The 16,484-nt window shown below is 46.1% G+C and overlaps 1 protein-coding gene across 3 annotated transcripts in view; it reads left to right on the top strand.

Moving 5' to 3' along the window:
- The first annotated feature begins 688 nt into the window (after positions 1 to 688).
- Positions 689 to 16,484, top strand: part of ACTL6B (actin like 6B) — a 31,259-nt gene continuing 15,463 nt past the window's right edge. Inside the window, exons 1-7 of one of the 3 annotated variants that reach the window (XM_077470926.1) lie at positions 689 to 854; positions 2,833 to 2,909; positions 10,625 to 10,787; positions 13,471 to 13,571; positions 13,674 to 13,771; positions 13,868 to 13,962; positions 16,225 to 16,331. In XM_077470926.1, coding sequence (XP_077327052.1) covers positions 830 to 854; positions 2,833 to 2,909; positions 10,625 to 10,787; positions 13,471 to 13,571; positions 13,674 to 13,771; positions 13,868 to 13,962; positions 16,225 to 16,331 — 666 coding nt within the window. In that variant the 5' untranslated portion in view covers positions 689 to 829. Of the gene's footprint in view, positions 855 to 2,832; positions 2,910 to 10,624; positions 11,009 to 13,470; positions 13,572 to 13,673; positions 13,772 to 13,867; positions 13,963 to 16,224; positions 16,332 to 16,484 lie in introns of all 3 variants that reach the window. The other 2 variants (XM_077470927.1, XM_077470928.1) reach the window with 2 other exon arrangements.

Here is a 16,484-nt window from a genome sequence, read left to right as displayed (position 1 = left end):
TATATTGCCAGGACCCAACATTACATTACAGTCATTTTGCTGTGGTATTGTTCAAAACGTAGAAAAAAAATGTGCTACTTTACAAGCATACTAAGGACACCCCCCAGGCAAGATATTTAAAGGAATATTTCAGTTTTATTGTTTCACTTTAAGCATAAAAAAAAAAATCACCGCTCCCGAAAAAAACAGCAGTTTTTAAAACTTTTTTTTTTGCATTGATACATGTCACCTGGGGCGGGACCCGGGTCCCCAAACACTTTTTATGACAATAATTTGCATATAAGCCTTTAAAATGATCACTTTTTATTATTCATGTTCGTGTCCCATAGTCTTTAATGGTGCTAAAACAAATGTTTTGCCTGTTCGAATATTCTGGTCCTAAACCGTATCGGGGGGTGTTCAGCTCATCCCTATCCATCATATGATTCAAAGTAAAATGCTTCAACCTCTTCCCATAGAATGGGTTGCCTCTTTTTTTTTTTTCTTTACAATGAATGAAGAAAGAAAGGATTTGCTTTGTCTGAACAAAACCTGAGGCAGTCGGAATCACATGGCCAGCGCGGTGCGATCGTTAATCGCTCTAGACTCCGTATTCTATGGTGCAGTGTGATGATGTTGCGCTGCCCCTTTAAGAATTCTCTCTGGCTCTCCATTTCTTCTATCAGGCGACAGACAGGCTGGTTATAATGACGTCCTCCTCAGCCAATCGGGCAGGTTATGTCTGGGAAGGCTGTGCTGTTATTGGTCGGTGGGGTAAGAATGCTCAGACGGTCTCTGGTCCTGGGGATCAGATGTGGCCAGCTTGGGGGTCCTCAGGTGTCTGTGCAGGATGAGCGGAGGGGTGTACGGGGGAGGTGAGTGCTGTACACCACCTTAAACCTTATATATGATATCAATGAAATCCTGCACCTTCTATATAATATACAACACATCCTGTACCCTCTATATAATATACAACACCTACTGAATCCTCTATATAATATGCAACACATCCTACACCCCCTATATAATATACAACACATCCTCTACCCTCTATATAATATACAACACATCCTACATCCTCTATATAATATACAACACATCCTACACCCTCTATATAAAATACAACACCTACTGAACCCTCTATATAATATACAACACATCCTACACCCTCTATATAATATACAACACATCCTACACCCTCTATATAATATACAACACATCCTACACCCTCTATATAATATACAACACATCCTACATCCTCTATATAATATACAACACATCCTCTACCCTCTATATAATATACAACACATACTGCACCCTCTATATAATATATAATTTATCTTACACCCTCTATATAATATACAACACATCCCGCATCCTCTATATAATATACAATATATGCCGCATCCTCTATATAATATAAAATATATCCTGCACCCTCTATATAATATACAACACATCCTACACCCTCTATATTGTATACAACGCATCCCGCATCCTCTATATAATATACAATATATACCGCATCCTCTATATAATATAAAATATATCCTGCATCCTCTATATAATATACAATATATACCGCATCCTCTATATAATATGAAATATATCCTGCATCCTCTAAATAATATACAACACATCCTACACCCTCTATATAATATATCCCGCACCCTCTATATAATATACAACACATCCTGCACCCCGTATATAATATACAATATATCCCGCATCCTCTATATAATATACAACACATCCTGCATCCTCTAATATATCCTGCATCCTCTCTATAATGCATCCTGCACCCTCTATATAATATACAATATACCCTGCATACTCTATATAATATGCAATGCATCCTACATCCTCTATATAAAATATACAACACACCCTACACCATCTATATAATATATAACACATCCTACATGCTCAATATACAACGCATCCCGCACCCTCTATATAATATATAATATATCATGCACCCTCTATATAATATATCATGCATCCTCTATATAATATATCCTGCACCCTCTATGTAATATACAACACATGCTACATCCTCTATATAATATACAACACATCCTACATCCTCTATATAATATACAATACATCTCGCACCCTCTATATAATATACAACACATCCCACATCCTCTATATAATATACAACACATCCTGTATTCTCTATATAATATATCCTGCATCCTCTGTATAATATACAACACACCCCGCATTCTCTATATAATATACAACACATCCTGTACCCTCTATATAATATACCTTGCATCCTCTATATAATATACAACACATCCTACACCCTCTATATAATATACAACACCTACTGAACCCTCTATATAATATACAACACATCCTACACCCTCTATATAATATACAACACATTCTGTACCCTCTATATAATATTCAACACATCCTACACCCTCTATATAATATACAACACATCCTGCATCCTCTATATAATATACAACACATCCCGCATCTTCTATATAATATATTCTGCATCCTCTGTATAATATACAACACATCCTACATCCTCTATATAAAATATACAACATATCCCGCATCCTCTATATAATATATAACACATCCTACATGCTCAATATACAACGCATCCCACACCCTCTACAATATATAATGCATCCTCTATATAATATATTCTGCACCCTCTATATAATATACAACACATCTCGCACACTCTATATAATATACAACACATCCCACACCCTCTATATCATATACAATGCATTCTGTATCCTCTGTATTATATACAACACATCCTGCACCCTCCATACAATATTTTTTAGTGGGGCTCCTCAAGGTGTCTGTTGTGTTTTGCAGATGAGGTCGGGGCTCTGGTGTTTGATATCGGGTCATACTCGGTCCGGGCCGGCTATGCAGGTGAAGATTGCCCCAAGGTACCTACCCCTCTTTAACTACCTCAATCGCCCCTGTGTTATAATATCCATCCTCTGTGATCTTCAGTGTGCTGACCAGAAACCGAAACCTTCCTTTGTCACTCACCAGCTGACTGCTGAAATCAGGCTTGTTACAGCCTTGTTTGATGAGGTGGGATAACAGTGAGCTCAGGGTAGGTGTCTCTACTGTGATGATGTCACCAGTAGAGTAGGCGGGGCAGTTGCAACTGACTCTGCAAACCCAATGCGGATAAAGTCTTTGGTGTGGACTGAACCCAGGACCACAGTGCACCAAGACAAACCTGACAGCTAAAGAGACCCCATGCTGCTACTGGTAACATGGCAGCCCTCCTGGGGGAATTTCTGCCCATTGTTGAGGTCAGGCACTGATGTTGGATGAGAAGACATGGCTCACAATCGGCATTCAATTCATCCCCAAAGGTGTTCTGTAGGGTTGAGGTCAGGGCTCTGTGCAGGATACTCAAGTTACTCCACTGGTCAAAACATGTCCACTCTTAAGGCCTCATGTACACTGCTGCTCCTTAGATCTTATGCACACTGGACATGGTTACAGTTGCTGTTTTTGGCATCAGGCGTTTTTTTTTTCTGCAGCCAGTAAACTCCCCATCATGTTATCCTATGTGACCATGCACACATAGGCTTTTAGCAGCGTTTTTTGGCAGGGGCCTTTTCAGGCTGGAAAAAAATCCCAGAACTACTGCGTTTGAACAGGAATTTTTCAGCTGTAGTGACGCTCTAATACTAAAAAAAAAGTAAAACGTGGCTATCCGGGCATTTTTTAGCATTTTTGGGGCTCAAGCATTGTGGGAACGTGGGAGTTAAAAATAGCAAAGCCGTGTTTTCTTGCTAAAAAAAAAACTTTTAAAAATGCTAACACGGCAAAACGCTAATGAAAAAAGTTGCAAAACTCGTGTTTTTTCTACTTGTGTTTTTATAATGTCCAGTGTGCATGAGGCCTAGGCATGAGTTTTTATCAGAGTTTAGGAGCAGCAGGGTTTAGGGGGCAGTTAAACGTCCCTAAAGTCTTTTTCTGCTGCCAGGAGAGTTTAATTTAGGGGTGCACAGTGTACATGTAGCCTAAAACTAAGTGTAGCCTACAACAATTTGGACTGGGTCTGTGGAAATTTTTGTCCAATCAACCAAAAGAACATTTCTGAGGTCAGATACTGATATTGGATAGGAAGACCTGACTCGCCACTGGCGTTCTTATTTTACCCCAAAGGTGTTCAGTGGGTTTGAGGGTATGGATCGTGGCAAGCCACTTGATTTCCTTCACACCATACTCCTCAAACTATGTCTTTATAGAGCAGGCTCCACACTTCTGGGAAGGCTTCCTACAAAATTTTGAAGGGTGTCTGTGGGAATTTGTGTCCAATCGGGCCAAAAAAACATTTGAGAGGTCAGGTACTGATGTTGGATGAAAAGACCTAGCTCAGGCTGAGAGCCAGGGCTTTGTGCAGGCCATTCAAGCTCCCCCAGAACAAACTGGTGAGCTGACTCCACTTGTCTGGGAAGGCTTTCCACAAAATTCTGGAGTGTGTCTGTGAATTTGTTCAGATGTAGCCTAAAGGGTCTTTGTGAGGTCAGGTATTGATGTTGGATGAGAAAACCTGTCTCGCCATTAGTGTTAGCCCTTGTACACACGGTCGGAGAATCCGTCGGAATGTGTCCTATCGGACCGTGTTGTCGGATAATCCGACTGTGTGTGGTATGCATCGGACTGATTCCGTCGGAATATCCGTCGGACCCAATTTTCCAACATGTTGGAAATATTTCCCGACCAACTGGTTTGATCGGACATACTCCGATCATGTGTAGAGAATTTTGATCGGACCAAGTGCCACGCATGCTCAGATCAAATTCCTAGACCAAAGCTATTGGCTACTAGCCTTAACGTAGTCCCATCGTAACTAAATAACTTCATCACGTTCTGAATGATCGGATTTTCCGACAATTTGGTCCGACTGTGTGTATGCAACAGTTTCGGACACAATCTGTCGGACAAAATCCGACGGACCGTGTGTACAGGGGCTTACAGTTCATACCAAAAGTGTTCAGTAGGGTTGAGGTCAGGGCTTTGTGCAGGAAACTCAAGTTCCTTCACACCCAACTGGTCAATCCATGGGGCTAGCTCAACTCTTCCAGGATAGCTTCCCACAACATTCCGGAGTGTGTCTATGGAAATTGATATCCAAATTGATATCCAATCAGTCAAAAAAACATTTGTGAGGTTAGGTGCTGATGTCGGATGAGTAGACCTGGCCAATTCACCCCAAAGATGTTAAGTAGGGTTGAGGGCAGGGGTTTGTTAAGGCCACTAGATTTCCTCCACACCATACTCCTCAAACCTTGTCTTTATGGAGCTGACTCCACTCTTCTGGGTAGGCTTTCCACAAGATTTTGGAGTGTGTCTGTAATAATTTGTGCCATTGGTGAGTTCAGGTATTGACGTTGGAGGAGAAGACCTGGCTCCCAATCAGCATTCCAATTCATCACAATAGGGGTTCAGTAGGCTTGAAGTAAGGGCTGTGTACAGAGCACTCAAATTCCTTCACACTAAACGAATCCATGTCCTATTAAAGCTGGCTCTACTATTTTGGAAAGACTTTCTACCAAAGTTTGGAGTGTGTCTAAGGTCAGATACTGATGTTGGAGAAGACCTGGCTCACCATTCGTGCTCCAATTTATCCCAAAGGTGTTCAGTAGGGTTGAGGTCAGGGCTCTGTGCAGGACACTCAAGTTCCTCCACACTGAACTGGTCAGGCCTTGTCGTTATGAAGCTGACTCTACTTGTCTGGGAAGGCTTTCCACAAAATGTTGAAGTTTGTCTGGAAATTTGTGCAGATGTAGCCAATGGGTTATTTGTGAGGTTAGGTACTGATGATGGATGAGATAACCTGTCCAGTAGGGTTGAGGTCAGGGCTTTGTGCAGGAAACTCAACTTTCCCCACACCCAACCAGTCACACCATGTATTTATGGAGCTAGCTCAACTCTTTAGGGATAGCTTTCTATAACATTCTGGAGTATATATGTGGATATTGATTTCCAATCAGTCAAAAGGACATTTGTGAGGTCAGGTATTGATGTTGGATGATTAGACTTGGCCAATTAATCCCAAATGCGTTCAATAATGTTGAGGGCAGGGGTTTGTTCCAGCCACTAGAGTTCCTCCATGCCATACTCCTCAAACCATGTCTTTATGGAGCTGACTCCACTCTTCTGGGAAGGTTTTCCACAAGATTTTGGAGTGTGTCTGTATGAATTTGTAAAGTCAGATATAGATGTTGGAGGAGAAGACCTTGCTCGCAATCAGCGTTCCAATTTATCCCAACAGTGTTCACTGGGGTTTAAGTCAGGGCTCTGTGCAGAACACTCCAATTCCTTTACACCAAACTAATCAAACCATGTCCTATTGAAGCTGGCTCCACTATTTTGGAAAGGCTTGCTACTAAAGTTTGGAGTGTGTCTATGGTCGGGTACTGATGTTGGAGAAGACCTGGCTCACCATGGTGCTCCAATTTATCCCAAAGGTGTTTAGTAGGGTTGAGGTCAGGGCTCTGTGTAGGACACTCAAGTTCCTCCATACCAAATTGGTCAGACCAAGTCTTGGTTAGGAGCGTGTAAACTTTGAAAGCTGCTGCTCTCATTCCAGCATCCTGGTTTTGGCTATGATGCATGCATGTATATCCACCTGCAAGGTGATTGATGTAGCCAGGTTCTAGGAGGAGACCAAACCTCCATGTAAGCCAGCCAAGCCTGCAGTCTCATGCTTGTGATAGAGTGTGTAATACCTGATCACGCTCCCTGTTGTCTGCCCTGCTCTGCTGTTTGGATTCCCTTTTTGATGACCTCAGATTGGATATCAGACTATTCTCTAAACTCTGTCTGCCTTTTGACTATGGATTGACCCTATTATGAACCTTGCCTGTCTTGTACCTGGAAGGTCATTGAACCACTCCGCCTGTCTGCCACCTGCATTTACATATTTGCTTTGCTCAGTTCACGCCTGTCCCACCGTGGTGGCCAGGCATTATAGCAGTGTGTATAAGACCTGGGGACAACAGAGTACCTGTGGACCTGCTTGGCTTAGGTGAAAGGGGGGCTGTTATAGGTGAAGAACACAGAAGCTAGCTATAGTGTCTGACCACCTGTGTTAGGTGTAAGCGTGACAGTCTTTATGAAGCTGACTCCACTCATCTGGAAAAACTTTACACAACATTTTGGAGTATGTTTGCAAATTTATGCAGATGTAGTTAAAATGGTATTTGTGGGGTCAGGTACTGATGATGTATGAAATGACTTGGCTCACCACTGGTGCTCAAATTCATTCCAGAGGTGTTCAGAAGGGGTGAGGCCAGGGATCTGTGCAGGACACTCAAGTTCCTTCACACCCAACTGGTCAAACCATGTCTATATGGAGCTAGCTCAACTCTTCAGGGATAGCTTCCCACAACATCCTGGAGTGTGTCTGTGGAAATAAATGTCTAATCAGTCAAAAGAACATTTGTGAGGTCAGGTAGCAATGTCGGATGAGTAGACCTGACCGATTCATCCCAAAAGGGTTCAGTAGGGTTGAAGGCAGGGGTTGTTCAGGCCACTAGAGTTCCTCCACACCATACTCCTCAAACCATGTCTATACAAAGCTGACTCCACTCACCTGGAAAAAGATTTCCACAACATTTTGCAGTATGTCGGCAAATTTGTGCAGATATAGCCAAAACGGCATGTGTGGGGTCAGGTACTGATGATGGATGAAAAGACCTTGGTTCACCACTGGTGTTCCAAGTTATCCCAGAGGTAGGTTTGAGGTCAGGGCTCCGTGCAGGACACTCAAGATCCTCCACACAAAACTATTCAAACCATGTCTTCATGGATTGGGTTATTACACAGGGGCACAGTTATGCTGGAGCAGAAATGGGTCTTCCCCAAAATTTTATGTAGCACTAACCCCCGAAGGAGCTGCTGGTTTTACTTGGGCTTACCGTTACCTCACCTGCTTGCTTTTCCTTCTTGGGGATCCCGTGGTAAATGGCCCAAAGAATGTTGAAACTGACACTGAATCCTCTTTTGGTTTATTTATTTAGAAAAACACAGTCTCTTAATGGAGGGTAGAGGGTTAGGGGTGAGTTCAGGCACTTAAATTGCAGGGTAAAGAAGTTAAGAGAATCCAGAGAATAAAGCGGTTCCCACACTGGATTCAACCCCTGGATCGACCTCTCTCACTTGGCCTAGCAGCCGGTGGGATGCTCAGTAAAGTCTCTGCCACAGACTTGTGAGATACACTTGAACGTTACTGAAGGATGTGGATAAATTTAAAGAACTGACATACGGTACCAGTTTCTCTCAGCCAACCCGGCGATACCCTATGAGAGTAGATCCAAGATGCGTCCTTCAACTAAGCCTCCAGGCTCCTCCAGAGAAGCCAGCCTTGCGCACGGCCTCCTCCCCTGGGGTTCTTCAGTTGCTGGGCCTCTCCCTTCTGATGAGACGGCACCGGACCATCCTTGGATCAATAGTCCTTCGAGATTCGCTCGGGCCCATTCCTTCAGTTGCGTCGCCTCGGGCCGGCCAGCCCCGAGGCGCAGGATGCAAAGTTCCACACCCCAGGCCAGGAGGGCCATGGGACTGGGTCAGGAGGACCACCAGAACCAAAAAGACAGAAAATAATCCCCCGCCAGCATGGCGTTGGTACCTTAAATACCACCCCCCCCAGAATGCACAGCAGGAGAACACTCCCACTGGACTGGTTTCCGAGAGACAAGTGGCATTCAATGCATCTAGCTAGACTGCGTTTCTACCCTTGCCGGCAGTGACAGCGACACCTACGGTCAAGGAGAACCCAGTGCAACCCAGCTGAACTGGTACTGAAACCAGAAATTTTTAGAAATAATCCCAAAGCCCAACTGTGGCTTCAGGCAACTCAATTTTACAAAAACAATAGCGCCTGCAGGAGTCAGCTCTACAGTTACTACAAGGTTGGAAGAGCACAATTGTCCACAATGTCTTTGTATCATGTAGTAGTAACGGTACCCTTTACTAGAAACACCTAAACTTCGTCATTTGGTGGTGGTGGTGGGGGGGGGGGGGTCCACATACTTTGGCAATATAGTATACATTTAACGCTTTGGGGACCTATTAAAAACAAAAATTGGTGAAATAACTTCTATTTGTTTCCCTGGATATCACACATCTTTGTAATTAATGCTGAACCCCAGGATGAAAAAAATGTACCCTCACTGTGGGGATGGTCAGATGCCCATATACTGAGATGAGTGTGAGGTGTACATTAGTGTTCGAATTAGGTTAGGTTAGGCTTTTAGGGGTGAAGACTACATAAGGTCTCCCCCTATTCTGCTTTTTACAACTGGTATCCAGTTCAAATTTTCTATACAAGATGTCCAGGTTTTGGCATCCCAAGCCCCGCCCACCATGTGTGGTGTCATTTCAGGATCTGGATGCCAGCTAGGCAGCCAGGTTCCACTGCAGTTCTGGGACGAGATCATCTAGTGCCCAGCGCAAAGATGCCAAATTGTGCCCCCCCCCCCCCCAGGGCTGGACTTACCATTGGGCTTGACTGGGCTCAAGCCCATGGGCCCCGCCCAATAGGGGGCCCCACCGAGATACATAGCCGAGTGTACTAGGCTCCGCTCCATTCACAGTCACGCTCAGTCCCGCCCTATGATGGACATAACACAGGGACTGGGCGTGACTGTGAGCCGAGCCAAGTATACTCGGCTACCCTCAGGCCCGAGAGCCTCCGAGAGGACCCAAGAACCACCGAGAGGACCCAAGAGCCACCAAGATACACAGGACTCTGTATCTTGGCGGCGCCATTTTTAAACTTCAAGACTACAATGACAAGGCTGCAATGACACTGGACAAGGCTGCAATGATGGGCAAGGCTGTAGATGGACACTGATAAGGCTGCATTGATGGACATTTAAAAAGTTTTTTCCTTAAACTTCCCACCTAAAAGTTTTTTTCCTTAAAATTCTCTCCTAAACTTGGGGTGCATGTTATACGCCGGCGCGTTTTATGTGCCGATAAATATAGTAATGTATATAAGGTATGGCCCGAAAGTGACTCAAGCCCAGGGGCCCCCACCACCCTAAGTCCTGCCCTGCCCCCCCCCCCATTTATTATTTGCCAGCTTATGAGGAGGAAGGGGAGAGAGCACAGCCCACACCTCCTCCCTGCTCTCTCCTCCTCTCCTTGCTGCTTCCAGCATTGGGCTGACAGAAGTAGTGATGCCGCTGTCACTACCCCTGTCAACCTTATAGTAGAAGGCACTTGTGGCGCCCCATCCCCACAAAATATGCTGTGCCCAAGGCAGCCGTCCCTTCTGCCCACTGCTGGTCCCAGCAATGTTCTACTGTATGCTTCAGGAGATCATTGGCTCCAGCAAACAATGTATTTTGTTGAGTGCGTATGAGCAGACCAAAGACTAGTTCTTTACTACGCACATAGCGAGCAATTCCAGAAAACCTGAACGAGTTAAAAGGAGTATTAGTCCTTACTAACTCCTAATGAACCCCTTTGTTTACTCCTGCTTACCCTTATCCCTTTCACTATTCTCATTTCATCAGGACGTTTGTGGGGGGAACCTGGTAAAGAAAAATATAAACCGTTTTAACAATTTTAGTGATTGGGTTTGTACTCTAAACTGGAACCCTCTTTTCTTTCATCCCATCAGGCTGACTTCCCGACCACCCTGGGTGTCTTTTCACCAGATGAGTCCGTCTCGTCTGACCCAGAGAAAGAGCGCAAGCTGAGCCGGGTCTACTACATAGACACCACCTGTCTGCATGTGCCGCGGCCTCACACCGAGGTCACCTCTCCGCTGAAGAACGGAATGAGTGAGCCTGACGTGTCAACTCTCCACCAAACCATGTCTGTTCTGTACCGGCTGTCTGCCCGCTCTGTGCCATCCTGTGCTTGCCAGCCTTGGCTGCCGTCATTACCCATAATCCTCCATTGTCATGGGTGAGACCAGCTGCTGTGTGCTAGAAGGTGCCACCGTTCTGGATTCTGGCCAAAATGATCTATGGTTGTGTGACTGTGGTGGAGACATTAGAGTGTAAGCTCCTCTGGTGCAGAGACTGATGTGACTGGCTCAGTGTTCTCTGTACAGCACTGCGGTATATGTCAGAGCTATATAAATGTATAGTAATAATAGTGTGTGACTGTGGAGGGGAACAATGAAAATTAAATTTCTGCACATGATCCTCTGATCCACCAACTCACCATGTACCCCCCTTGCTGTGTACTCACTTTTCATGTACCCCAGTAACCATACAATCCACTCACCTTATACCTACTCACCATACACCCCATTCACCCCATTCACCATGTACCTACTCCCAGTATACCCACTCATCATGTACCTACTCCCAGTATACCCCACTCACCATGTACCTACTCCCAGTATACCCCACTCATCATGTACCTACTCCCAGTGGACCCACTTATCATGTACCTACTCCCACTATACCCCACTCAGCATGTACCTACCCCAAGTGGAGCTCACTCAGCATGTACCTACTCCCACTATACCCCACTCATTATGTACCTCCTTCAGTAGACTCCATTTACCATGTACCTACTCCCAGTAGACCCCACTCATTATGTACCTCCTTCAGTAGACTCCATTTACCATGTACCTACTCCCAGTAGACCCCACTCACCATGTACCTACTCCCAGTATACCACTCATCATGTACCTACTCCCAGTAGACCCCACTCATCATGTACCTCCTTCAGTAGATTCCATTCACCATGTACCTACTCCCAGTAGACCCCACTCATCATGTACATCCTTCAGTAGACTCCATTCACCATGTACCTACTCCCAGTAGACCTCACTCACCATGTACCTACTCCCAGTAGACCCCACTCATCGTGTACATCCTTCAGTAGACTCCATTCACCATGTAGCTACTCCCAGTAGACCCCACTCATCATGTACCTACTCCCAGGAGACCCCACTCACCATGTACCTACTCCCAGTAGACCCACTTATCATGTACCTACTCCCACTATACCCCACTCATTATGTACCTCCTTCAGTAGACTCCATTTACCATGTACCTACTCCCAGTAGACCCCACTCACCATGTACCTACTCCCAGTATACCCCACTCATCATGTACCTACTCCCAGTAGACCCCACTCATCATGTACCTCCTTCAGTAGACTCCATTCACCATGTACCTACTCCCAGTAGACCCCACTCATCATGTACATCCTTCAGTAGACTCCATTCACCATGTACCTACTCCCAGTAGACCCCACTCACCATGTACCTACTCCCAGTAGACCCCACTCACCATGTACCTACTCCCAGTAGACCCAACTCATAGTGTACATCCTTCAGTAGACTCCATTCACCATGTAGCTACTCCCAGTAGACCCCACTCATCATGTACCTACTCCCAGTAGACCCCACTCATCATGTACCTCCTTCAGTAGACTCCATTCACCATGTACCTACTCCCAGTAGACCCCACTCATCATGTACATCCTTCAGTAGACTCCATTCACCATGTACCTACTCCCAGTAGACCCCACTCACCATGTACCTACTCCCAGTATACCTCACTCATCTTGTACCTACTCCCAGTAGAACCCACTCATCTTGTACCTACTCCTAGTAGAACCCACTCATCATGTACCTACTCCCAGTATACCCCACTCATCGTGTACCTACTCCCAGTGGACCCCACTCATCATGTACCTACTCCCAGTGGACCCCACTGAGCATGTACCCACTCCCAGTAGACCTCACTTATCATGTACCTACTCCCAGTAGACCCCACTCATCATATACCTACGCCCAGTATACCCCACTCATCATGTACTTACTCCCAGTAGAACCCATTCATCATGTACCTACTCCCACTATACCCCACTCATCATGTACCTACTTTCAGTAGACCCCATTCATCATGTAACTACTCCCAGTATAACCCACCCATAATGTACCTACTCCCAGTAGACCCCACCTATCATGTACCTACTCCCAGTAGATCCCACCTATCATGCACCTACTTCCAGTAGACCCCACTCATCATGTACCTCCTCCCAGTAGACACCACTCATCATGTACCTACTCCCAGTATAGTCCACTCACCATGTACTTACTCCAGTATACCCCACTCATCATGTACCTACTTCCAGTATAATCCACTCATCGTATACCTACCAGTAGACCCCACTCATCATGCACCTACTCCCAGTAGATCCCACTTATCATGTACCTACTCCCAGTATTCCCCACTCATTATGTACCTACTCCCAGTATAATCCACACATCGTATACCTACCACTAGACCTCACTCATCATGCACCTACTCTCAGTAGACCCCACTCACCATGTAATTACTTCCAGTATACCCCACTCATCATGCACCTGCTCCCAGTATACCCCACTTATCGTGTACCACAATCACCATGGATCCCACTAACCATATACCCCCCTCATCATTCCTGTATATGCCATCCTTGCACCTCTCATCATCAATGTATCTTGTATCTTAACAGTTGAAGATTGGGAGGCCTTTCAAGCCATTCTGGACCACACATTCAACAAACACCTGAAGTCCGACCCGGCCCTACACCCCGTCCTCATGTCAGAGGCACCCGTGAGTACCACCTCTATGTGCCACCCTGTAGGAGGAGGGGCAGACTCATGTTGTAACCCTGCAGGGGGAGGGTCCTATTTCTCCATTCTTTGTGTCTTTCAGTGGAACGCCAGAGCCAAGAGGGAGAAGCTCACCGAATTGATGTTTGAACATTATAACATCCCCGCCTTCTTTTTGTGCAAGACGGCCGTCCTCACCGCGTATCTTTCACCATACAATGCGGGATGACGTCATGTATGTTCATTCCCCATGTATCCTCTGCGCAGACATTTTCCTTAACCCTTCCCTCTCTGCAGATTTGCAAATGGCCGTTCTACAGGCCTGGTTCTGGACAGCGGAGCCACCCACACCACTGCCCTTCCGGTCCACGATGGCTATGTCCTACAGCAGGGTGAGCGACATCACTGATTCTTTAAATGGCACCCCAAAAGCGGCAAGCAGATGCGTATTTCGCCATGCACAAAAATGTGCAAAAAATGCTGTAAAATTCATGGCAACAACATGCAAACTGGAACATGGGAAAAAGCCCCATGACCTGTTTTGCCGTGCGTAGGGGGGCTCATTGATTTTAATGGGTGTCACATGAAAAACACTCCAAAAGAAAAAGCACGTAAAACACATTTTGAATACACTAGGTGTCAATGGAGCCTTAGACTCTACGCATTTCGAGAGCGTGCACAGAAAGCTGCATTTACGCACACGTTTCCGGAGCAATTAAAAAACACACATAATGCTTGCGGTGTCATTCATTTGTTAATTGCACCTCAAATGCAGCAAGCAGCCGCGCGTTTTACTGCAAGCCAAAATGTGTGGTGAAAAACATGCGAACCAGAGTTTCATACGCTATTTTGCCATGTATAGAGCATCTCATTGAAATGTCGCACGAACAGCATGCAACACAAAGCATGTTTCCACCTACACTAAGTGTGAATGCAGCCTTAATGGCACCACAAGCATGGTGTGCGTTTCTGTGTGCATTCCCGGGAGTTGCATCCACTGAACTCCATGGGGGGAAGGTTGTATCCCCTGAACTCTATGGGCATGGGGGTTGTATTCCCTGAACTCTATGGTGGGTTGCATTCCCTGAATCCTATGGGGAGGGGGGTTGCATCCCCTGAACCCTATGGGGAGGGGGGTTATATCCCCTGAACTATATGGGGGGTTGCATTACCTGAACCCTATGGGGGATTGCATTCCCTGAACTCTATGGGGGGGGGGGGGTTGCATTACCTGAATCATATGGTAGGTTGCATTCCCTGAGCCCTATGAGGAGGGGGGTTGCATCCTTTGAACTTTATGGGAGAGGGGTTGCATCCCCTGGACTCTCTACTCTATGGGGGCGGGGGGTTGCATCTATCCCCTGAACACTATGGGGGGTTGTATCCCCTGAACATTGTGGGGGGGGTTGTATTCCCTGAACGTTGTGGAGGGTTGTATTCCCTGAACTCTATGGGGGTTGCATCCCCTGAACTCTATGGGGGGTTGCATCCCCTGAACTCTATGGGGGGGGGGCTGCATCCCCTGAACCCTATGGGGAGGGGAGTTGTATTCCCTGAACTCTATGGGGGGGTTGAATTCCCTGAACCCTATGGGGGGTTGCATTCACTGAACTCTATGGGGGGGGGGGTTGCATCCCCTGAACCCTATGGGGGGGTTGCATCCCCTGAACCCTATGGGGGGGTTGCATCCCCTGAACTCTATGGGGGGTTGCATTACCTGAATTCTATGGTAGGTTGCATTCGCTGAGCCCTATGGGGAGGGGGGTTGCATCCTTTGAACTCTATGGGAGAGGGGTTGCATCCCCTGGACTCTAGTGGGGGGGGGGGTTGCACCTATCCCCTGAACACTATGGGGGGTTGTATCCCCTGAACATTGTGGGGGGCTGTATTCCCTGAACGTTGTGGAGGGTTGTATTCCCTGAACTCTATGGAGGTAGTTGCATCCCCTGAACTCTATGGGGGGGTTGCATCCCCTTAACTCTATGGGGAGGGTTGCATCCCCTGAACCCTATGGGCAGGGGGGTTGCATTCCCTGAACTCTATGGTGGGCTGCTTTCCCTGAACTCTAGGGGGGTTGCATCTATCTTCTGAACACTATGGGGGATTGCATCTATCCCATGAACACTATGGAAGGTTGTATCCCCTGAACATTGTGGGAGGTTGCATCCCCTAAACTCTAGGGGGGGTTGCATCCCCTGAACTCTATGGAAGATTGCAGCCCCTAAAATCTGTGTGTGTGTGTGTGTGGGGGGGGGGGAGCATCTTCTGAACTCTATGGGGGGTCCATCTCTTGAACTCTATGGGGGGTTGCATCCCCTGAACTTTATGGGGCATAGCATTCCCTGAACTCTGTGGGGGGGTTGCATCCCCTGAACTCTATGGGGGTTGCATCTTCTGAACTCTATGGGGGGTTGCATCTCCTGAAATTTATGGGGGGGGGGTGGTTGCATCCCCTGAAATCTATGGAGGGGGGTCTGAATGCTGCAAATGGCAATTACAACATGTTAATTTTCATCAAGTGATTTCGCCTCTTTTACATCTCCCACTATAATGGAGAAGTAACGATACTACAACAATAAAAAGTAGAAGAATATCGCCCATGGCAAAGTATAGGGGTCCGTTGGATTTCCAGTGACTTTATGTCTGTCTTGCAGGTATCGTCAAGTCACCCCTGGCCGGTGATTTTATTACCATGCAATGCCGTGAATTATTCCAGGAGATGGGGGTGGATATTATCCCGCCGTACATGATCGCATCCAAGGTGAATATTTCTAATTAAACTAAAAATGTATCCATTGGAGTACCGATGTATTTGGTTTCCTGCCTTCGGGCCATCTGTCAACGGCGAAAAATGCAGGACTTTCCCTCCTATTTATATGCGCAATAATGCCTGGTTTCGTATTTTCTCTGACAA

The sequence above is a fragment of the Lithobates pipiens genome, unplaced genomic scaffold (genome assembly GCF_037356315.1).
Source record: "Lithobates pipiens isolate NorthernLeopardFrog02 unplaced genomic scaffold, aLitPip1_a1.2 Scaffold_8, whole genome shotgun sequence".
Taxonomy (NCBI): Eukaryota; Metazoa; Chordata; class Amphibia; order Anura; family Ranidae; genus Lithobates; species Lithobates pipiens.
Note: the sequence above shows the minus strand (reverse complement) of the source record. Positions and strands in the feature narration are given on the sequence as shown.